This window comes from Chelonoidis abingdonii, chromosome 2 (assembly GCF_003597395.2).
Source record: "Chelonoidis abingdonii isolate Lonesome George chromosome 2, CheloAbing_2.0, whole genome shotgun sequence".
NCBI classification, from domain to species: domain Eukaryota; kingdom Metazoa; phylum Chordata; order Testudines; family Testudinidae; genus Chelonoidis; species Chelonoidis abingdonii.
The window spans coordinates 91244876-91269345 of NC_133770.1; the positions used below are offsets into that span (position 1 = coordinate 91244876).

The window sequence follows — 24470 nt, forward strand, 5'->3', positions numbered from 1 at the left end:
CATGGTGATGGGTGTTGGATGCATTGGGTAAAGCGGTCGTAGTGTATCAGGGGCTGGTGAGGTGAACGTCACTGGTGTTGGTGCAGTTGTGGTGGTAAGCACCAGATGCTGAAGAAAGGGTTGTTTGAGGAAGCATTGGGGCACAATGTTGCTGAGTTTTGGGATGGACTAGGCATCCACGGTAGTGTCGCCTGCATGTCTACCATTGGTCTGAACACATTCTTGAATCACGGGCTTGTGGGGGGGGGGGCGCAGGCTGGGTCCCTGTCTGGCTTTTTCCATAACTGCTGCCAGGGGGTTAGGCAGACCAGGTGCTGGGAAAAAAATCACAGGAAAACTTCACACCCAGTCCCCAGGAGCAGAGCAGACAAGTTGGCCACTGATCACAGAAAAGCGTAGGATCGGTGGTAGCACCCACCAGGGGACATCAGCAAAGTGCCTTGGGGTGGGGGGCAATGCCCAGGGAACTTCCCCTGAGTCCCAGGAGACTGACCCCTTCCAGCTGCCCCCGGCTTTGTCTCTTCCCAGGCCAGCAGGGCACCTGCGTTCTCCAGCCACGTCTGCTGATCCTCACAGTGCGGGGCCCGTCCAGTTACCACCCTTGCGGCTACCAGAGTTGTCGTCTTTCTCTGCAGACTGTCGGCCATCACCGCCTGCCCTCTAGGGGTCGCTGCACATCTCCTGCATCACTAGCTATCGAGTCGCCAGAGGGGAAACGGAGGCACACACATCTTCAGAGACAACGTTGAGAACATACCCACTTTCGTCTGGTAGTGATTGCCTCCCCCAGGGGCGGGAATGCAAGACACTGGTGTTTGCTGGGGCACTGGGAGCACTGAGACTCTGCCCACGGAGCCTCAACCCCCAGCCGCTGCTGCAGAACCCCTGGCAGCTCCGGCTTGGGTTGCCCAGCTGAGAAAAGAGGGACTACTCAGCCGCCCAGCACCGGGCAATGCCGTAGCGTGGGGAGACACCCCGAACCCAACTGGATGGAGACACAGGCCTGGTGGCGTTGCTCCCAGCTCTGGGGGTGGGGGCTGCAGAGCGTCAGCCCCCTAGGGTCACACTGGCTTGTTGGGGGGAGCCCCCCGCCCTCCTCGGCCTCTGGGATGAGACCTCAGAGCGCACCGGCCCCCTGCAACGGTCCAGCTGGAACGGGGCAAACTGGGGGAGACTAGTGACCAGCCGCCGCTCGAGGACACCTGGGTGTCACGGAGCAGAAAAGTTACAGCCTGGCCCCTGGGGGTCATTCAGAGCCCAGAGCTCGCCATCGACCCCACTTGAGCCCCAGCACCGGAGCTGCGGCAACCCCGCTCTCCGGCTCTCCTGGCCGAGCTCCGGCAAAGCCCCGCCCCACCGCCGCGAGCTCCGGCAGCCCCGCTCTCACCGCCGGAGCTCCGCAAGCCCCGCTCTCACTCGCGAGCTCCGGCAGCCCGCTCTCCCCGGAGCGCGGCAGAGCCCCTCTCGCGGCCGGTAGCGCGGCAAACCCGCGCTCTCGACGACCCGCTCTCCGGGACGGAGTCCGCAAGGCCGCCGCTCTCCCTCCTCTCCAGGCTCTGAGCCCAGGGCAGTGGAGTGCTAAGCCCTGACCAGAGAAGGCTGAAAAGGAATGCCTGGGCATAAGTCCTAAATACCTGTAGCAGAAAAACGCTGGTGAGTGTCCACACCTGATGACTCAGCGCTGGCAATCCCAGGCTGGTCTCCCTCAACCGAAGCAGACGCCAGGTGTACAGCCAGCGCTGCAAACAGGGAGTTGCAGCGCTGGCTGAGCTTTTAAGTGTAGACACCTGCTAAGTTGCAGCGCTGTAACCCCCTCACCAGCGCTGCAACTTGCAAGTGTAGACAAGGCTTATGACAGAAAAAGAAGGCCAGAGTGCAAACAAAGAATACTAAAAAAATCCACCTCTCTCACTTGATACTAATATATCAATAGGCCATAAAAGACTCATCTACTCCTGAATCCAATACACATGAGACAGTGTATTTTTAAAAAATATTTTTGGGTTTTTAACTAACATTTTCTGAAATGTATAAATTTAATTCTTGACAATTTCCTTGGTTAAATTATTTTGTTTGTCAGAACGACATCCCATTTCTGTCTTTTTTCACATATTGTATGGATTTTTAATGTGCATTTATTTTCCATTAAAATATTAGTTTTCATCTTATTGGCACTTGATGGGAAAACGGTAATGCTATTTTAATGTGAGACTAATAAATAACTTTGAATCTACAGGGAAATAGTATATTTTAGTAATTTACACATGCAAAAATCTGATCCATCCTATGCATTGCAGGTTAAGCACATGCTTCAGAGAAATATTTTAAAAAATCTAGTTAGTAAAGCTATGTGCAGTTAGTGGAACTGATAAAATCTCCATTACCAACATATGTCCATATAAAATGCATACTTGGGATGGTGAGCCCTTATACCTTTAGTTCTTTAAGTCCCTGTATGTATCTCCCTTCTACATCTTGTATCTGGTCCTTAAGGTCATAGATATCCTGCAGGACATAGGAATGAACCATTGTATAAAAGACGGAAAATAGTTTACAGCTGAAAATTTTGCGAAGAAAACAGGACGTTAGCTTTGCATAATTTTCAGTCAAATGCCAAAGAGTGCAAAATAAAATATACATAACATTTTTAAACATAGAAATTGAAAATGCTCCTCAATTCTGTGAAAAATTCTGACTATTTTGTTATGCAACCATTGTTTGAAAACTACTCAGTCCCATTTCTTAAATCTATCCAACAATTTCTATTATTAAAATAAAATTTGTTTCAGTACTCAGCTTCCAGTGCCACAAACATTTACTTATGTAAGTAGTAACATTGCTATAACATGCATCTATGTTTCCTCACCGTCATTAAAATGATCCATCACATTTTATATTTTTCTATGTCAAACAACAGAAATCCGATCTCTCTCTCTATTGCCCCATCATATTAAACATAAACCCTCCTGCTTTTTCAAATCAGTAACACAGTTTACCCGTAATTCATTTAATGAAACATCAGGATCCACCAAACTGCTTGTATCCCCACTTCCTCGTCTGGATGAATTCCCACTCAGAGGAGTTGTACTTGCTGAATTGCGAGATGCCGGCTTAAAAAAAAAAAAAAAAAAAAAAAAGAATAAACTATATCAGGATCCATACTGTGACATTTTCTGAGGTGGTAGCATCCCACTTTGTGATATATCTCACATTTCTCATAATAAATTACTTTACAATTAAAACACTGAAAACATATATTTAAAAAATCCTGTTTTATACCTGACTTAAAATTCAGGTTCTATTATATCATACTTTTGACCAAGGTTAATTTCCAAAATCTAGTTTATATCTTGGTCTGCTGGCTCCATATGCTTGCTATGATATATAATCTGTTTTGTTGATGAGATGTTTACAAAACACTTTGGTTGAGGTGATCTAACAGTGAAGAGAAAAACTAAAGTAAGTAGCTTATCAATCATCATAATTTTACTTATATCCTACAGAAATTTGAAGTTCTGTACTTAGGTACATCTTGCTAGTGGGCTTGTAGTGCTGGAACAATCTCAAAGTTTCCACACCTTTAATAGTCATTTTAATCCCTCCCACACAAGGACTTGGAGCAATGTCTGAAACAGCAGTTAAAAAAAAATCTGAGTTTTTCTAGTCCTATCCCCTTCAAATTCAATCTCTTTGCTCAACATTTCCTGACATATGGGGATGAACTGTATAAATAAAATAGCTCCTTTAAGAGATATTCCCTTCCAATGGGAAATAAAGGGACAGGAACAGGAATGTTAGCTAGGCTTTACACAGAGCTTTACAAGCGTCGTTTTGCAATTAACTGTCAAAGTATTAGAATACAAATACCACTAAAACACATGGCATATAAACTTTTGGAGACGTTTCAAAATGGACTATAATTAAAGCAAGACAATTGACTTTCAATCTTTTAACAAACATACCCTTGTGTAAATTTCAGAATACGGTTTGTCACACTTCTCTTCCAGCTGGAAAGAGGAAAAAAAGTGATTATAATTATTCATTTTGTGACTGAACAGCTGTACCACCTTTGTGTTCACCAAGCATAATGAGATGTAAACCATTTGTTGTAATCCTGTGGATTATGTACAATGCTCCAAAACTTAATTGTTAGGCCTAAAATTAAAAAGTTCTTATTTTAATTGTAGCATTTACAAATAAATTAATGGTTATACTTAAAAATAAAACTTCAGAAATTTTAGATAACCTTTCAGGTAAAAGCCTTTGTTAATATTAAAGAACTGAACAGAAATTATTTTCAGTATTATAAATCTCAGCTTAGCAGTGATTGCGATGGTAAGCAAAATAGCAAACACGAACCTTTTTGGAAGTCTGGTTTAGATCACAAGTGAAATCAGTTTGAGTGTCTTAATCTAGTCACCAGAAAACACATTCGCGTCACAATACACCACACTATTTGTTAGAACTGGCAGTCACATCAAGACAAATAACTGAGGTTGAAGAAGGCAGGATAGAAGAGGGCTAATTATTTACAATACCTTACTATTTATTTCATTCAACATTTTAATTAATCAAGCTTGACCAGAAACACACACATCTGTCATAGGAATCAAGATGTACTAAACTTTTGTGTGAATGTGTTAATTTTATTACTCAGACTTATTTCAACATTTTCTTCAGTCAAAAATCCAAATGAAATGTAAGCCTAAGACATTACAAATCTATAGATTTTTAATAAGTATAAGTAGCTCCTCCAGAACAACTTATCCAATAATTGTCTTCAACACAAATATCTAATTCTTTTTGCCCTAAACTAATACAGAAGAGTTAAAAGGATTTGGCATCACAGCAGAAGCAAAGTTCATACAGTTTTGAAGACATCAGTTCTCCATGTCTCATGTTCTTTCCTGGTTTCACCTTTAGAGCTGCCAGTGCAACATATGGTACTACCTGAAGCAGACAGCCATGATTAAGACAGTCTACTGTTTGATTATCTGATAAGGGCTGTCTCTCAAAGAGTTGTAACTTAAAATTCCCTTTGAATCCAATCTTCCCTACAGAATATCAATTAGAAAATTTTAATTATGTAATTTTTATTGCTACCATAAAAACAAGAATTAAGAATCCATTCACATAACAGCAATTCTACTAAACAAGAAAATGATGCAATTAACCACTCTCAACACATTGTCACATCCTTGTAACAGAGAACGCTAATATCCATAAAAGTAAATTAAAAAAATTACAAGCTTAAATTTCTGTTTGAAACAGAATGCACATTGCAACCGACATCTACCTATGCTCTGAACATAGAGCTGCATACAGTGATGGTGAATAACATACGTGGTGGTGACAATAATAATACTGCACTACATTTTTTTCATCTGAACAGAAAAAAATATTTTGTTAACCTAAAGTGTGGTTCTACTCTTACAAGTAATTGTAAATTTAGTAGTGGGGGGAGACTAGCTGTTTATTGTATCTGAATGATTGGGACAGTCTACTAGAAAAAGAAGGGATTTTTGGCACCAAATTCTTTGCTCAGTTAAACAGGAGTAACTGATGGTAGAATGGGAGTACTTGTGGCACCTTAGAGACTAACAAATTTATTTGAGCATAAGCTTTCGTGGGCTACAGCCCACTTCATCGGATGCTGTAGCCCATGAAAGTTTATGCTCAAATAAATGTGTTAGTCTAAGGTGCCACAAGTATTCCTGTTCTTTTTGCGGATACAGACTAACATGGCTGCTACTCTGAAACCTGATGGTAGAATGTGGCCCTGCAATTGAAATTAAGATAATTTTGTCAATACATGAAAACAAGTAGAATCCAGCTTACACTCCCATAACTGTGTGGCCATGGGATGGCTACCAGCACCCCAAACTTTTTTGTTTGTTTTTTTGCTGTCACTAAAGCAAGCAGATACTCTTTGAAAACACTCTGCAAATAAGATTTGTGGAACAAAAGGATGCCAGTTTTGCACAGTAACTTGTTATTTCAGACTAAAACCACAGTTTAGTCTCAAAGATTTTTAGGCTTATTATATAAAGGACACTCGAACATTGTACATTCCTTACTTATTCATAGCATGCAATGTTGCTGTAGCCATGTTGGTCCCAGGATATTAGAGACACAAGGTGGGTGAGGTAATGCCTTTTACTGGACCAACTTCTGTTGGTGAGAGAGAGGAGCTTTCAAGCTTACACAAAGCTCTTTTTCAGGTATGCATAGCACTCATACAAATGGATGCAGCAACTGTTAATGATTCCAGTACATGATTATATACAATTAGATCATTACAAATTCATGTGTATCTCAGGCAAAGTACAAAATAATTTTCTGAACTTCATTAAAAAAACAGCATTCCAAGAGATAAAAGATTTGTTTTTTATGTTATTTTCTAAGAAAGAAACTGGCAGTTAGTTTAAAAAACAGCTAGAAAACTCATTCACTATTGACTAAATTCTACTGTTTGAGGTTTTTTCCTTTTTCAGGCAGTTTTTTTTTTTTTTTTCAGAAAAGCAAGAAAACAGCATTAGTAGTTCGTTGTATTCATTACAATATCATAATATGCATTACACTCACACTATTTAAATCTGGGATACTGGCATCGTCCACATCAGAAACAATGCTCCCCCTGCGATTGGAACGACTAAAATAATCAGCTGCAGTTTCACTTTGATCAGAAAAATCAGTTGACTTCAAAGCCAGATTAAAAAAGGAAAAAGGAAAGATGAATTAAGGGTAGAATGGAAAACATTTTCACTGAATGAAGATAACAAAACCCCTTTCCACTATAAGGTACACTTATATTTCAATATAAATCAAATTAAAAATATCAACTACTGCAATTTGCTCTTGGCATTTCTCAAGTTTAATAATGATACAATGACTGAATTCTTCTTACTGTTTTTGGTAATTTAAATGTTCCTATTGAAAGACTTACACATGTATATTAGTTTTAAGTGCACAATACCAATACATTTGTTTTTGTCAAAAAAGAATGTGTCTCAGATCTACCACTACTTTCCCTGTGACTATTCAACAGTTTGATCGCATTCTTAAATTATGATTTACAGCATTTCTAAGGTTACTGATATCTTCCTCTGAAACAATTAACATTTATGACTTTTACCTTCCCATTTCAATTTAAAATGAGTTTTGGCACCAACATTGCGCAAGATAAAATGGACAATGAATGACAATTGCAGTTTAACACTATTTGAGATCCTTTCCCCAATCACAAAAGAAAAAAAAAAAAAGGCAGCTTTATAACAGTAAAAAGAGTAAGCTTTCTAATCACAAGTACAGCTCGGAAAACTGATCATTAAGTACAAAATTAAGTACACAGTATCTGCAAAAATAAACAGAGCCTGGTAACAGAACAGAGTGTGGATTAGAACAAGTTATAATTATCCACATTATAATCTGGTGGACAGAGCCCTGCGCGGATACAAAATTTATATCTGCATCCATATCTGTATAGCTGCAGGGCTCTATTGGGAACTGCAGTGGCAAAAGCAGCAGCATGTTGGGCCACCACTCCCAGAAGCCAGCACCCCGCGTCAGCAGCTGCTCCAGAATGGCTGTCCCACCCCCAATCCTGCTCACTGAGGTGGGCACCAGGCTCACCGGCAGCTGTCCCTGTCGGCGGGACTGGGGGTAGTACAGTAATGCCTGAGTTGCTGCCGGCACAGGGTGCTGGCTCTGGGTAGCAGTGCCCAAATGTAATATGTTCAATGGAAAGTATCCCCTTATCAAGCATTTCCCGATGTTAATCATTTTATCTCAGAGCTGGAGATGTGATCAGAGCTATGAACGTTACATGTGTATAAAAGTGTGCTGATAAGACTGAAGATATCTAAATTACAGGGGGTTAGGGTTCGGGAGGGGATGCGAGGTGCAGGCTCTGGACGGGAAGTGCTACAAACAGGCGGATCCCGACTGGTGGCACAGCAGGGCTCAGGCAGGCTGACTGCATGCCGTGGCCCCATGCTGCTCCCTAAAGCGGCTGTGGCTGGCTGCTACAGGCACGGTTTCCAGCCAATGAGAGCTAGGAAGACAGTGCTGGGGGAGGGGGCAGCACACAGAGGCGTGCCAGCAACAGTTGGCCACCTCCAGGAGTGGCATGGGGCCAAGGCAGGCAGTCAGGCAGGCAGTCAGCCTTCCTGAACGTCCCACTGCGCAACGGGACTTTTAGTGGTCCAGACTCCAAGATCTCAGAGGAGCAGAGGAGGCTGGACAGAAATGTTAGACAGGCCAGGCCAGACCCGGCCCCCGGGACGTATTTTGCTCACCCCTGTTCTAGAACTTCTCAACAAAAAAATGTTTTTGTTTTTGTTTTAAATCCATGTATTTTCCCCTAATCTCATTCTCTGAAACATCGGAACCAGTTTCGCTGAAATTTTCAAAAAACATTCAGCCAGATGCAGATATCTGGTATGGAAAATTTCAGCCAGAAAAGTTAAAATTTGGCAAAGTTATAAGCAATTGAAAACAGGGTCTTATAATGGGAAGTAATATTTAGCAACTCAAGTATAGGTGGCTCTACTAGTTCTGCCTATAATTATATTTCTTTAAAAATTGAATTAGCATAAAAAGTAATTCAAAAACTTTCACACAGTACAAGTAAAGTCAACTGTCTTATTTGTGCTGCATTATAAGACACATATAGAGATGTCATACAACTCTGCCCAAGTAATATAATGGATTCCAAGAAAACACAACTCAGCGTACACATAACAAATGGGTGCACATAAGTTGTAAGTGAATAGGGGTGTCTACTTTCCTTCTCTCACAGGCAGCCCTTCACATCTGTGGAACGGTATATGCTATAATAAATTAAGTAATTAGGGATCTTAAAAAAAGTTAAGATACCACCAATAGCATCAGATAATTGCATGCAACCTGGCTCACCATGCTATCACTCCGCCCTCGGATGGCACGATTAGAGGATGTGGTATTTCCTGTTTCATTGTCTGTAAACTACAAAGATTAAAATGCATGTATTTACAGCTGATTGACTGCAGTCCAAACAATTTCTATCTTGAAATAAGTAATTCACAGAATATCCGGGAATGAGACACACGCAGTACATAAAACACAAATTTAAAGAAAAAACAGTTACCTTCTCATAACTGTTATTCTTCGAGATGTGTTGTTCATGTCCATTTTAATCAGGTGTGTGCGTGCACACATGGCAGCTGGACGATTTTTCCCATAGCAGTATCCACTGGGTTGGTTCAGGTGCCCCCTGGAGTGGCGCCATCATGGTGCTCAACATAGGGCCCTACTCACCTGCCACCCCCTCAATTCCTTCTTGCTGGGTACTCTGACAGATGAGTAGGCGGCAGGGTATTGTAATGGACATGAACAACACATCTCAAAGGACAACAGTTATGAGAAGGTGAGTAACTGTTTCTTCTTCTTCAAGTGCTTGTTCATGTCAATTCCAATCAGGTGACTCCCAAGGCTAAGTTCAGGATGTGGGGTTGGAGTTGTCCACTGACTGGAGCACTACTCTACCAAAGGCTGTATAATCTCTGGCCTGCTGAGTAAATCGCGTAAAGCACAGTGAAATATGTCTGGAGGACTTCTGCTTATTTCCTGGGTCAGAACTTGTGCCAGAAACACTGCTGAAGAAGCCTGGACCTTAGCGGAGTGCACTGTGAATGGAGGGACAGGCACCTCTGCCAGGTTATACCATTCACGGCTGCAAGATGTGATCCACAAGGAAATTCATTGGGTGGAGACTGGAAAACCCTTCATCCTGTCTGCCACTGTCACAAACAGTTGAATGAACTTCCTAAACAGTTTCATTCTTTCAATGTAAAAGGCTAGTGCACTGTGGACATCTAATGAGTGAAGCCTCTGCTCCCTGCTGTTTGAGTGCGGCTTAGGAGGAAGATGTCCTGGCTGATGTGAAATTGAGAGACAACCTTAAGGAGGAAAGCTGATGTGGCCCGAGCTGAACCTTGTCCTTATAGAACACGGTGTAAGGAGACTAAGATGTTAGGGCCTCAAGCTCAGACACCTTCCTGACTGAGGTTATTGCTACCAGAAATGCCACCATGCATGACAGATAGAGCAGGGAACAAGTCGCCAGGGTTCAAAGGGTGGACCCATCTCTTTGGAAAGGATCAGACTGAGGTCCCAAGTTGGGGACGGTTATTGAACGTGCAGATATAACCTGTCAAGACCTTTCAGAAAACGGCTGATCATAGGATTAGCAAAGACCAACCGGCCCTCTGTGCCTGGATGGAAGGCAGAGATGGCGGCCAAGAGAACCCTTATTGATCATATGGACAGTTCCTGCTGCTTGAGATGGAGAAAGTAGTAAAGTATGAAAGGTATAGAGGTGAGCGTCAGGGACAAATGATGCTGTGCTGATCAGACTGAGAATCTCTTCCACCTGGCAAAGGAGGCAGCCCTGCTGGAGGGTTTCCTACTGCCAAGGAGGACTTGTCTAGCCAGGTCCAAACAGGAGAGCTCCAGGGGATTCAGCCATGGAGCTTCCACGCTGTGAAGGGCAACGACTCGAGATTCGGGTCCTGGAGACAGCAGTGATCCTGAGTTATTAAGTCTGGGATGAGCAGCAAGGTGCCGGGGCATCCACGGACATTTCCATGAGAAATGTGTACCAGTGTTAGCAGGACCGGGCTGGAGCTATCAATATCACTGAAGCCTCTTCCTTTTATATCTTGAGAAGCACCTTGTGAATGAGATGGATGGGTGGGAAGGCACAAAGGAGACGGCCTCCCCATGGGAGGAGGAATACATCCACGATGGAGCCCGGGCTGAGATTCAGGAAGGAGCAAAACTGCATCATGTGGTGAACAGGTACATCTAGGGAAAGCCCCACCATTGGAACATGGAGTTTGCGACATCCGGGCACAGGAACAACTTATAGTCACAAAATGACCTGCTGAGACTGTCCGACAACTTATTCTGTACTCCCAGGAGGTATGATGTTTGCAGGTGTATCGAATGAACTAGGGAAGAAGTCTCACAGCCTGAGGGCTTCCTGATGCAGAGGAGATGAGAATGCACCCTCCTGTTTGTTGATATAGAACAGCCAGGTGTTGTCTGTCATAACTGATACACAGCTCCCTGTCAAGTGGTCTTGGAAAGTCTGGCATGCTCTCTGCTCTGATATTGATATGGAGTGTGAGTGCCACCTAAAACCAGAGGTCTTGTGTCCTGAGGTCTCCCAGATGTGCTCCCCAGTCCAAAGCTGATGCGTCCATCACGAGTGAGTGGGATGGCTGAGGACCGGTGAAGGGGACCCCTGCACACACTACCTGTGGGTCCAGCCACCACTGGAGGGAGTTGAGGACTGGGCGAGGCAGAGACATGACGCTGTCCAAACTCGTATGGCAGACCTAAGACCTGGAGCCATGAAACCCTTCTCATGGCAACCCCAGTAGCCATCACCCAAGTGGCTACATCAGCCCTGCTCAGAGCGACCTGCAGTGAAATTCGAGAAATGAACTTGCCCTCCTCAACTAGGGCTGAGAATTTGGCACGGGAGTCCTGCGGCAGCAGTTCTGTGAACTTTGCCATTGCCCCATATGTATTGTAGTAGTAGCAGCTGCTGACAATGGCCTGCGGATAAGAAACGTGGAGCTGCGAGCCACCAGTGGAGTAGACCTTTCTCTCAAAAAGGCTGAGTCGTTTCGCCTCCGATTCTTTGGGGGGTAGGGGGGACTCGGTAGCCCTGGCACTCGTGTTGGTTAGCAGCGTCCATGACCAGGGAATCTGGTGAAGGCTGGGTATACAAGTGATTGCAGCACCTGGATGGCACAAAATAATGTCTTTCATTGCACTTAGCTGTAGGGGGCAATGAAGCTGGAGTCTGCCGAAAGGTTTTTGTGGTGTGAGCAATGGTCTTTATGAGAGGTAGGGCAATACCTGTCAGTCTGGAGGAGGCGAAGATACCCACCATTGGATCTGAATCCTCCACTACTTCCTCTGCCTGAATGCCCAGGCCCTGGGCATCCCTCTTCAGCAATTGCTGTAGGACCCCGTTGTCCTGCAGGGCCGGGGCTACCAAAGTGCCTGCCAGCGCTTCACCCAAAAAGGGAAAGGAAGAGACCCCCTCAAGGAATGGCTGCTCTCTTCCCTCCACACCCACAGTGTCCCGTGGCACTTGGAGATCCTGGGCTGTTATACCAATAAAAACTAGCAGGATCTTATTAAAGGGGACAAGACATTTGTCACATTTATTGTAAATACCATAATAAAATAAAAGATAACAGCAAACAATGTTGTTTGGCTACTTATTCCTATGATTATATATATATAAAATACATTCACACAATCATTCATACAAGTTCTGTGTAGATATTATAGTTACCAGCCTAAAGTTGCTTGTGACAGAATACTGGCCAGGTACTCTGTACACAAGAGTGGAGCCGAGTCCGGGTCAGGTGCACCTGATGCTCCTGGAGGCTGGCAGCAGAACCATAGACTCAAAGTCCTCAGTCTTCAGAGTCCAGCTTTATAGGGATTTTTCCCTATGTTAGTTCATGGGAGTTGCTTCATTCTGCTGTTGTTAAATTAATCAGCAGGTGGCTGGCTCCATGTTGGCAGCAGAATGTTACCCAAAGTCTCTTATCTCACCCTTCTTTTTTACAGGCTTTTAGTTTGGATTCAAAGTCTATAGGTCTTGCTGTGTCACGCTGCCTTTGGGTTTGGATTGATCACCCGTCAATTGCAGGCGTGACTTTCAGCCTTGAACCTGGCTTTGATCTTCCTTCTGTTGTTCTTTTGTCCTTTTCTTTTTAGGGTGGATGCTTTTTACTTTGTTTAACTGTTGTCTAGGTCTTCAGCCGTTGGTAGTTGAACTTCACCTCATCAGGACAGGCTGGGGCTGGAGGTTGATTTTATCATCCATACATGCCTCATTCACACATCTAAACTAACTAATAAGATTACAGCAGGGTTTGCAAAAATGAAGGTTGGAGGAAGCTTTTACAAAATGGAGTGAGTGTTTTAAAATGGGGTTTGAATTACAATATGGCAAGCGTAGTGAATGGTGAACAGAAGTTACATTAATAAAGTGAACAATTAAAAACAATTTCATTTATCAGTTCTACAGGGCTGGAGCCAACACAAGCAGCGCAGTGCCCCTCAGTGCTGGAGCTGTATGCGTTGGTGCTGAGGCTGCTAATGCCAAAGTTGTCGAAGCTGGAACCAATGGTGTCGGGGCTGTGGGTGCTGAGGTCATCGGAGCTGATACCACTGAGGCTGGCGTAGGGGTTGGGATGGTGACGGCAAGGAGCGATGGAGCTACTCCCAATCCTGTCGATGCTGATGGTGCTGGGGGGAGTACAAAAGTGGCCAAGGCACCGATGCTGCCCTGGAATGTGAACCTTGGCTCCAGCCTTGGCCTTGGTGAAAGGCCCAGTAAGTCCAAAACAGCCACTGTGCCAGGGGCCACCACTGCATGGGCCATGGTGCTGGGTAAGGGTGTCAGACTCGTGATACCTGGACAGTCTACTTCTGATCCTACAAGAAGGATAGGAGTCCAACTCTGACTCCAAGGTCTCCAAAAAGGAGGACCATGGAGGAGTGGTATTTCGAGGCACGGAGGGTCCACACCGAGGGCTCAGGGACCGACAAGGCTGCTGACCCTGTTCTGGTGCTGGGGAGTGGTGCACCGGGGATGGAGACTGCCGGGACATCATTGCAGGCTTTCCCCTTGGCAGTGCTGAGGGAGCGACCGGTGCCAGTGACCTATCCCGTCTCAGCGGGGAGAGAACAGTGCCATAAGTTGGAGTAGGTCCCGGGCTGCCTCAATCACTCCCAGGGTCGACGGAAGACATAGTTGTTGACTCAGCCTCAGCAAGCAAGAAGGGTTCAGATCTGACTGCCCTTCCACAGGGGCAGGAGTTGACGCGACCACCTCTGGCAGTGGGGACAAAGTAGTGTGGCCCAACTTGGGTCTCACAACAGCCAGCTCCATGGGTCTAGCTGCAGGGGTGGGGAACAACCTCTATCTGGCTGCCTCTTCTTCTGCAGCACTGGCGATTGAGACTGCTGCCTGCCTGCAGCATGTGAGCCATGAGCGAAGCCATGATGGTGCTGAGAGTCCTTGTCTTTACTTGGCATCAATCCCTGTGCCGACAGTTCTAGGGCTCTGCGTACTGAGGAGAAGATACTTGGCGCCAGGTCCACCGACTCAGGGTTGAACTGGGGCCGGAGTGCCACTTCAGGCGCTGATCTCTATTTTTCAGTGTCCTGGGGCAAACCCCCTGCAGATCCTACAGCAATCCTTTTGATGGCTCTCCCCCAAACACTTCAAACATTAAGTGTGAGGATCGCTTCTGGGCATACACTTGCTGCACACTTCACAGGCTTTGAAGCCAGGGAGACCACAGCATGCCCTAGTGCTGGGACAGAACTGGAGGGAAACCCCTCCAAAGGAAACTTAAGAAGTTATTCACGTAGCTGAAGTTGTGTAACTTAGATCCCTTCCCCCCCGCCCCCCAGTGGAGACCAGGCCTAAGTAAAGTACCTACTAACTACTTAACACTAACTACAAAAACTAATTAATAACAACTATACACAGACTGGCAAATGTGCTTGTCACAACAAGAGCAAGGGGAAGTTCCAGCTAACTGTCACTGGCAGTAAGAAGGAACTGAGGAGGTGGTGGGTCGTCAAGGCCCTACATTCAGCACCATGATGGTGCCACTCCAGGAGGCGGTGGGACCGACCTGATGGATACTGTTAGGGGGAAAAATCTTCCGGCTGCCATGCAGGCATGCACGTGTGCACACACCTGACTGGAATTGACATGAACAAGCACTCGAATAGGAAATTAGGTTTGTAACTATTAAATTCTAAAAGGGACAGCAAAATCTGAAAATAAGAAAATGAAAGTTTCATACTGGCTTGAAAAGTGAAAGACTTGTAGGTAAGCAAATAAAATTGCTAAACGTACAACTGTTGTTGAAAAGGAGTACAATTAAGTCAAAAGGCTGGACTATTAGATATGTACTCTACATTCACCTACAAGATAATTCTCAAAAAACAAAATCAACGGATGCAAAAAAATCACTTTTATGGATTTAATAAACATATTGTTTTCCCAACCTCAAACATAACGGGGGTACAGTACATGAAGCTGACAATGAGAGCTAAAATGAGTGTTCCAATCTTAATGGTGACCTGCAAAGAAAAAAAAATTAGCTTACTGCCTTTTTTTGCTTCTCTGTGATGTACAAACGGGGTCTGAATTTTTTTTATTTTACTTATTTTAAAATAGAAATGTAGGTGTTGTCTACCCGGGAAATGTCAATGATGACTGGTAAGGGCATCACAAACACACGCTGAAAACAGCAGCAGGTCCTCCAACAAAATCACAGGGTCGGTCCTGGGGCCGGTTTTGTTCAGTATCTTCATTAATGATCTGGAGGATGGCGTGGACTGCACCCTCAGCAAGTTTGCAGATGACACTAAACTGCGAGGAGTGGTAGATACACTCGAGGGTAGGGATAGGATACAGAGGGACCTAGACAAATTGGAGGATTGGGCCAAAAGAAATCTGATGAGGTTCAACAAGGACAAGGACAAGTGCAGAGTCCTGCACTTGGGACGGAAGAATCCCATGCACTGCTACAGACTAGGGACCGAATGGCTAGTCAACAATTCTGCAGAAAAGGACCTAGAGATTACAGTGGATGAGAAGCTGGATATGAGTCAACAGTGTGCCCTTGTTGCTAAGAAGGCTATCAACATTTTGGGCTATATAAGTAGAGGCATTACCAACAGATAGAGGGACGCGATCACTCCCCTCTATTCAGCACTGGAGAGGCCTCATCTGGAGTACTGTGTCCAGTTTTGGGCCCCACACTATAAGAAGGATGTGGAAAATTTGGAAAGAGTCCAGCGGAGGGCAACAAAAATGACTTATGAGGAGAGGCTGAGGGAGCTGGGATTGTTTAGTTTGCAGAAGAGAAGAATGAGGGAAGATTTGATAGCTGCTTTCAACTATCTGAAAGGGAGTTCCAAAGAGGATGGATCTAGATCAGGGGTCGGCAGCCTTTCAGGAGTGGTGTGCCGAGTCTTCATTTATTCACTCTAATTTAAGGTGTCATGTGCCAGTAACACATTTTAATGTTTTTAGAAGGTCTCTTTCCATAAGTCTACAATATATAACTAAACTATTGTTGTATATAAAGTAAGTAAAGTTTATAAAATGTTTAAGAAGCTTCAGTTGAAATTAAAACAAAACATAAGCCCCCCTAGACTGGTGGCCAGGACCCGGGCAGTGTGAGTGCCACTGAAAATCAGCTTGTGTGCCGCCTTCAGCATGCATGCCATAGGTTGCCTACCCCTGATCTAGACAGTTCTCAGTGGAATCAGATGACAAAACAAGGAATAATGGTCTCAAGTTGCAATGGGGGAGGTTTAGGTTGGATATTAGGGAAAAAAAAAAAAAAAAAACTCTCTCACTAGGAGGGTGGTGAAGCACTGGAATGGGTTACCTAGGGAGGTGGTGGAATCTCCTTCCTTAGCAGTTTTTAAGGTCAGGCTCGACGAAGCCCTGGCTGGGATGATTTAGTTGGGGATTGGTCCTGCTTTGAGCAGGGGGTTAGATTAGATGACTTCCTGAGGTCCCTTTCAACCCTGATATTCTATGATCTAAGTACCTGCCAAAAAAACAACCACCACCATTCTCTCCCCCCTACCCCCTTGGTTCTACCAAAGGAAGTAGTACTTTTTCTAGCAGCTATGTTTTAAGCCTGGTTTAATTGGAAGCCTTTTCCCAGTCCTCAATTATGGAAGAAATCCTTAGTGTTAAATATTAGATGCAATTTTTGTAGAGGCCAAGGTATTTGTTTATATTTGCATCTGTGATCTACAAAAGGCAACAGATAATACACACTGTACCTTCCTGCATCAAGCCCAATTTCATTCCAATCTGTACTAAACTATGTCAGATTATGTTCTAGCACATGAAGCTGTGACATACCAAATACACCACAGAAAGTTGTTATGGTTGATAGGGGAACATTTAATGATCTCACTGGCAATGAACTCATCCATTTTTTCTCTGAGAAGACAGCTACCAGTTTACCTGCAACTGTCAGGTGCCACCAGCCTATTTTCTTTCTGATGCATAGGACCTCTCTCTCAATTTCTAATATGGGTAAACCGGAGAAATGGGATACCTACTTCTCACAAGATGCAGGCACCAAGCCACGCCACAGTTTTCTTCTTTATGAAATGTCGCTTTCAATAGAAATGTAATGACTCTGTCACTTCCCTGCTCCAGCTATTATATTAACGTTTATATTTGGCAAGACTGTTTTCATGCTTCTAGCTGAACTTTTTAAAGTAACACCTGATAACAGTGATGGAGTTCTATATATGTACTCTTTTTCAAGACTTAAAAAAAGTATGTCATTCATTTTTAACTTTAAACCTTTTTAAGGAAGGAAAATCTTGTACAGCCACTTCTACAGTTGAACTGTTTGAGTAAATATTCTCGTTTTTGTTAAAATTTTATTACAGCTGATTTAATTTTTCTGAAGCAGAAACAAAAATCTATAGCTCATGTATTTATCACTAGAGTGACCTACAGTACAAATCCTCACAATGATTATTGTGAATTAGTCAAATAAGAAAAAAACCACACAAAATCATGCAAGAGGGCTCACCACAGGACTACTTCGAGCTGAGCTTGCTCTTGAAGAATAACTACTGTATTCAGATGGCTACAGACAGAAATTATGATGTAGTAAGTTTTTATACTTTTCAGTAATCTTTACATTAGTAACACAAATGTTTTCAGAAAAGAAGCTAATTAGACTTACAGCATGAAAGTTATATGAGCTATATAATCCATCACCACACAATGATGCCTGGGAAACAAAGGAAATGGATCGTTTATATCTAGTGTCAAAGTAATTAAAATGTGACAACCTCAAGTCATGCAAGATAATTCTACTACTATGCAATCCAATTTCACCCTTATGACATTCAGTTTCCATGCATTTTCCACCAAAGGCTCTACTTTTTGAAAGAGGGTAGGGCCAAACTTGTATTTCCTTTTTGTCATCACTTCCTCCCATCATGCATGCATTTTTAAATAGTATTTTAAACCTTAACTTAGGGTGACCAGATGTCAAAACTGAAATATCAGGACACCGGGGGGTGGGGGGAGGCAGGGAGCAAAAAAAAAAAAAAAAAGGTGGACCATTCATCCATTCAGGTGGACCATACAGGAGAGAGGGCTAATGTCAGGTGTCCTTCGCCCCATGCTCCCACTCCTCACTTACCCGATCTCCAGAGCAGGGGGGATATGACAGGTTCACGACAGAGGGGCTTGCTGACAGCAGCTGCTGTCTCAATTTGCTGATCTACTTAAAAAGGCAATGTACTTAGACTCATAGCTCATAGGTCAGAAGGGACCAATGATCATCTAGTCTGACTCCTGCACAAAGCAGGCCACAGAACCTACCATCCACTTCTATAAAAACCCTAACTATGTCCGGTTATTGAAATCTTCAAATTGTGGTTTGAAGACCTCAAGCAGAGAATCCACCAGCAAGTGACCCATGCCTCATGCTGCAGGGGAAGGTGAAAAACCTCCAGAGCGTCAGCAATCTCCCTGGAGGAAAATTCCTTCCCGCCCAAATATGACAATCAGCTAAACCCTGAGCATGTGGGCAGGTTCCCAGCCAGCAGTCAGGAAAGAATTCTCTGCATAACTCTGACCATCCATCAACATCCATCGAGACCATTGAGCAGACCATCTGCTGATAATCAAGGACAATTGCCAAAATTAAACTATCCTATCATATATCCCTTCCATAAACTTATCAAGCTTAGTCTTAAAGCAGATATGTCTTTGCCCCACTACTCCCCTCGGAAGCTGTTCCAGAACTTCACTCCTCTAATGGTTAGAAACCTTCGTCTAATTTCAAGCCTGAACTTCCTAGTGTCCACTTTGTACCATATCGTCTCTGTGTCTACATTGTACTAAGCATAAATAATTCCTCTCCCTCCCTAATGTTATCCCCTGTATATATTTAATAGGCAGCATATCCCCCGAAGTCTCTTTTGGTTAGGCTAACAAGCCAAGCTCTTTGAGTCTCCTTCACAAGGCAGGTTTCCATTCCTCCGATCATCCTAGTAGCCCGTCTCTGAACCTGTTCCAGTTGGAATTCATTCCTCTTAAAACATGGGGACCAGAACTGCGCACAGTATTCCAGGTAGGGCTCACCAGCGCCTTATACAACAGTACTAACACCTCCTTATCTTTGCTGGAAATACCTCGCCTGATGCACCCTAAAACAGCATTTGCTTTTTAACGGCCATATCGCATTGGCGGCTCATAGTCATCCTGCGATCAACCATACCCCAAGTCCATCTCCTCCTCTGTTGTTTCCAACTGATGCGTCCCCAATGTATATCGAAATTCTTATTACTAATTCCTAAGTGCATGACGTTGCACTTTTCACTATTAAATTTCATCTATTCTATTACTCCAGTTTACAAGGTCATCCAGATCTTCCTGTAGGTATCCCGTCCTTCTCTGTGTTAGCAATACCCCCAGCTTTGTATCATCCGCAAACTTTATTAGCACATTCCCGCTCTTTGTGCCAGGTCAGTATAAAAGGTTAAATAAAATTGGTCCAAAACCGATCCTGAGGAACTCCACTAGTAACTCCTTCCAGCCTGACAGTTCACCCTTCAGTACGACCCGTTGGAGTCTCCCTTTAACCAATTCCTAATCCACCTTTCAATTTTCATATTTCATCCCCATCTTTTCCAGTTTAACTAACAATTCCCCATGCGGAACCGTGTCAAATGCTTACTGAAATCAAGGTAAATTAGATCTACCGCATTTCCTTTGTCTAAATAATCCGTCACCTTCTCGAAGGAGATCAGGTTGGTTTGCACGATCTACCTCTAGTAAAACCGTGTTGTAATTTGTCCCAATTACCATTGACTCAGTGTCCTTAACTACTTTCCTTCAAAATTTTTTCCAAGACCTTACATACTACAGACGTCAAACTAACAGGCCTATAGTTACTCGGATCATTTTTTTTCCCTTTCTTGAAGATGGGAACTACGTTAGCAATTTCCAGTGTCGGGTACAACCCCGAGTAACCGATCCATTAAAAATTCTAGCTAACGGGCTTGCAATTTTATGCGCCAGTTCCTTTAATATCTTGATGGAGATGTCCGGGCCCTCCGATTTTGTCCCTCAAGCTGTTCAAGTTTGACTTCTACCTCAGATGTGTAATATCTACCTCATAATCCTCATTCCCATTTAACATCCTTCCCTCATCCTAAGCTCCTCAGTAGCTTATTAAGACTGAGGCAAGTACTTATTTAGATATTGGCCATGCCTAGGTTATCCTTAACCTCCATTCCATCCTCAGTGTATAGCGGACCACTTCTTTCTTTGTTTTCTTCTTATTATGTGGCTATAGAACCTTTTCTATTGGTTTAATCCCTTTGCAGGTTCAACTCTACCGACTTTTAGCCTTCCTCACTTTATCCCTACATGTTCTGACCTCACTAAGGTAGCTTCCCTTGCTAATACCACCTTTCTTCCATCCTCGTAGGCTTTCTGCTTTTTCTCTGAGATGCTTGCTCATCCAGCTCGGTTACACCTCCTGCCTGTGGTCTTTTTCCCTTTCTTGGATGCAGGCTTCCGATAGTTTCTGCAGCTTAGACTTAAAGTAATCCAGGCCTCCTCCGCATTTAGATCACAAGTTCTGCAGTCCAATCCACTTCCCTGACTAATTTTTCTTAACTCTGTAAAGTTAGCCCGTTTGAAGTCAAAAAACCTAATCCAGATCTATTTGTTTATCCTTCCATCTAGTTTGAACTGAATTAGTTCATGATCACTCGAACCAAGGTTGTCCCCTACAACCATTTCTTCTATGAGGTCCTCACTGCTCACCAAAACAAATCTAAACGGCATCCCTCTTGTCAGTTCTTCAACTACTTGGTGAAGAAATCCATCCGACTATCACATCCAGAAAAATCTGAGCCCTATTATTTCTTGCAAGCACTTGTCCTCCCAGTCTATATCTGGGAAATTGAAGTCTCCATGATCACACATTCCCTTGGTGTTTACTTCACTAACACATTAAAGAGGTCTCTATCCATATCCAAATCAGATCCCGGCAGTCTGTAGCACACCCCAAGCACTATCTCAGGGGAGGCTCTAGTAGCTTTCTTTCCCAGTGTGATCTTTGCCCAGACAGACTCTGTCTTGTCCATTCCATCACTTCTTATTTCTTTACAGTTCACCTCATCATTGATGGGTTAGAGGGGCTAATGTCAGGGGGCAGAATTCAGAAAAAGGTGGACCATTCAGGAGAGAGGGGTTAATGTCAGGGTGTCCCTTGCCCCACTGCTCCCACTCCTCACTTACCCCATCTCCATAGAGCAGGGGGGGACATGACAGGGTTCACAACAGAGGGAGCTTGCTGATAGCAGCTGCTGTCTCAATTTGCTGATCTACTTAAAAAGGCAATGTACTTAGAGTGGGATCAGTGTACTTAAAGGGGTAATGCACATCTCTCCCTCTCACACACAGGGTGTGTCTCTGTCTGCCATGCTGTCTCCCCTCCCTCCATTTGTGCTGCCTTGTAGAGTGTGAGGTGACATTAACAACATGTTAACTCTTGAGGGCTCAGCAGAGTACTAGTTCATCATTTAGCAGTGAGGCATTCCCTGGGAAATATCCCACTCTCTGACTTCACCACCTCAACCAAGCTTCACAATCATCATTGCTGTATATAGCATTGTTTGTTTAAAACTTGTGTGTGTGTCTGTCTGGTCTGGTGAAAAAAATTTCTCTGGAACCTAACCCCTCCCCCATTTAGACTAATTCTTATGGGGAAACTGGATTCACCTAACATTGTTTCACTAAAAGTCACATTTTTCAGGAACATAACTACAACGTTAACCGAGGAGTTACTGTAATGACAACTTCAAGACAACTTCAAGAGATCAAAAATCATGAGATGTTTAAAAAAAAGATTATATTGTGTTTCTTAGGTCTCTCGATTTTTGAACTTCCCCTGCCCATCCCCCAAGTGTGTGCATATGACAATTAGCGTTGCTCACTACATGTACTAGATAAGTTGATTTTGGCCCCTGCAGCAGGAGATCTCACCCCCACTTCTGCCCATCTCCTGCCAGCAATTAATCCTGTCCTCTAGTCACTCATCAGTTCTGTCTCACCCAACCCCCCTCAATTTAGCTCCCCCTCAGTTCAGTTCCCTCACCTCTATCACCACCATCCCATCAGTTCAGCCCTCGATCTCCATCAACCCCCACTGCCATCAGTTCAGCACTCACCCCATCTGCTCAGAACCCACAATCAATACAGATCCCTCCCACCACCTGCAGTGTCAGCCTCCAGGCCACAGCTCCAGCCACTACAGCAATTTCTAACTAAAATTAATCCTGACTCAAGATCTCTGGATAGAACTCTCAAATGTCAGGATTTTTTTTCTTAGAAATCATGACTCTTGCGATTAATTCACAAGAATTGTGTCTCTGCTTCCATTAACACCGCTGTCTAGACGGGGGGTTAGGTCAATATAACTATGTTGTTCGGGGTACTATGTCACTCAGACATAGTTATACTGACCTATCCCCCTGTGCAGACCATGCTATGTCAATTGGACAGCTTCTCCTGTCAACATAGCCACTTCTCATGGAGGTGAAGTACCTGTGGATTTTTCACATCCTTGAACGATGTAGTTATATCAATGTAAATTTATAGGGTAGACCCGGCTTAAGTGCCCATGTAGGCAGAAATAGGATGATGAAAGAATTCTTCCATTGACCTAGCTACTGCCTCTCAGGGAGGTGGCTTACCTACAGCGCCAGGAGAATCCTCCTCTTGCTGCAGTGAATATCTACACCAGAGGTGGGAGAACTACGGCCCACGGGACCATCCTGCCCAGTCCTTGAACTCTCGGCCAGGGAGGGCAGCCTCCAGCCTTTCCCCTGCTGTCCCCCTTCCCCCGCAGCCACGCGGGCAGCGCTCTGGGCGTCAGGGCTGCGCGCTCCTGGAGGGCAGAGCGGCAGCGTGTCTGGCTCCAGCCAGGCAGCGTGGTGGCCAGACATGCTGCTCTGAGTGGCATGGTAAGGGGGTTGGATAAGCATGGGAGTCCCAGGGTTGGAGGCAGTCAGGGGATAGGGAGCGGGGGGGGGGAGGTTCGAAAGGGGGTGGGGTCCCAGGGGGCAGTTAAGGGACAAGGAACAAAGGGATTGAACGGGTCAGGGGTTCTGAGAGGGGCAGTCAGGAGGTGGGAAGTGCGAAGGGTCAGATGGGGGCAGCGGCCAGGCTGTTTGGGGAGGAACGGTCTTTCCTACCCGGCCCTCCACACAGTTTTGCAACCCCAATGCGGCCCTCGGGCCAAAAAGTTTGCCCACCCCTCATCTACACTTAAGCACTACAGCAGCACAGCTGCAGCTACCCCACTGCAGCAATTTAAGTACAGACATAGCCAAGAGTGGGGGGGATTAAAAACAGACTCTTCAGCACTTAAGACTTGAAATCCTTTATCTTGAGAAAAGCTCTGAAACTTGATATGGCAGATCCAGCATACAAAAGAATTTTCAAATATTTCATTTTACTAATTTGCACAACAACAATAGTACTTGAATTATTAATATGATTATATTTATTTCACCATAAATTCAACTTTAGTTTCATGAACAGTCTATACTTATAGAGCACTTACAAAAATATAGATCTTAACATGAATATCAATCTGAGTTGTTTGAATGATTGAATATTTTTCTACTGATCACAAATATCTTATTTTTTTATTTCATAAAAATAAAGTTAAATAAAGTTATGACTGAGGGTACGTCTACACTACCCGCTGCATCGGCAGGTAGTGATCGATCTATTGGGGATCCATTTATCGCGTGTAGCATAGATCGTGTGTAGCATAGATAAAATTGATCCCCTATCGCTCTACCATCGACTGCTGAATTCCAGCTCAGCGAGAGGCGGAAGCAAATTCGATGGGGGAGTCGTGGCAAACAACCCCGCACCGTGAGGACACGAGGTGAGTCGAACTAAGATAAGTCGACTTCAGCTACACTATTGTTGCTATTCTATGCTAGGCAGTAAGATGAAAAAAAATCACTAGGGAACTAATGAAATGGGACATCAAAAGAGCAAAAACTGAAAGTTAACCTACTGGGAAAAGAAGAGTATCAAGGTTTAATTTTTTTTAATTTTTTTTTTTTTACCAATACCTTAACTGCAATGATTAACTAACATTCTGGATAAAGAAAGTTTTTGTTAAAAAAGCAACAGCATTGCTCCTAAAATTGAGAGGGTAAAGTTGGCAATTAACATCTCTAATACTCCCTAGCAAAACCAGAACAGATGACGATTGATATCCCTGATATTTCTAAAGTAAAAAACAAGCAGAAAAACATCTCCTGCATTCCAGCCTCCCTTG

General features: G+C 44.0%; 1 protein-coding gene across 9 annotated transcripts in view; it reads right to left on the reverse strand.

The window, feature by feature from the left end:
• Positions 1-24470, reverse strand: part of LRRFIP2 (LRR binding FLII interacting protein 2) — a 125707-nt gene that overhangs the window by 41097 nt on the left and 60140 nt on the right. For 4 of the 9 annotated variants that reach the window (XM_032792619.2, XM_032792616.2, XM_032792615.2 and 1 more), the window contains 3 exons: positions 3963-4007; positions 2997-3110; positions 2434-2505 (listed from right to left, as the gene is read on the reverse strand). In XM_032792619.2, coding sequence (XP_032648510.1) covers positions 2434-2505; positions 2997-3110; positions 3963-4007 — 231 coding nt within the window. Of the gene's footprint in view, positions 1-2433; positions 2506-2996; positions 3111-3962; positions 4008-6585; positions 6700-8916; positions 8986-17669; positions 17727-17825; positions 17874-24470 lie in introns of all 9 variants that reach the window. The other 5 variants (XM_032792618.2, XM_032792617.2, XM_032792623.2 and 2 more) reach the window with 2 other exon arrangements.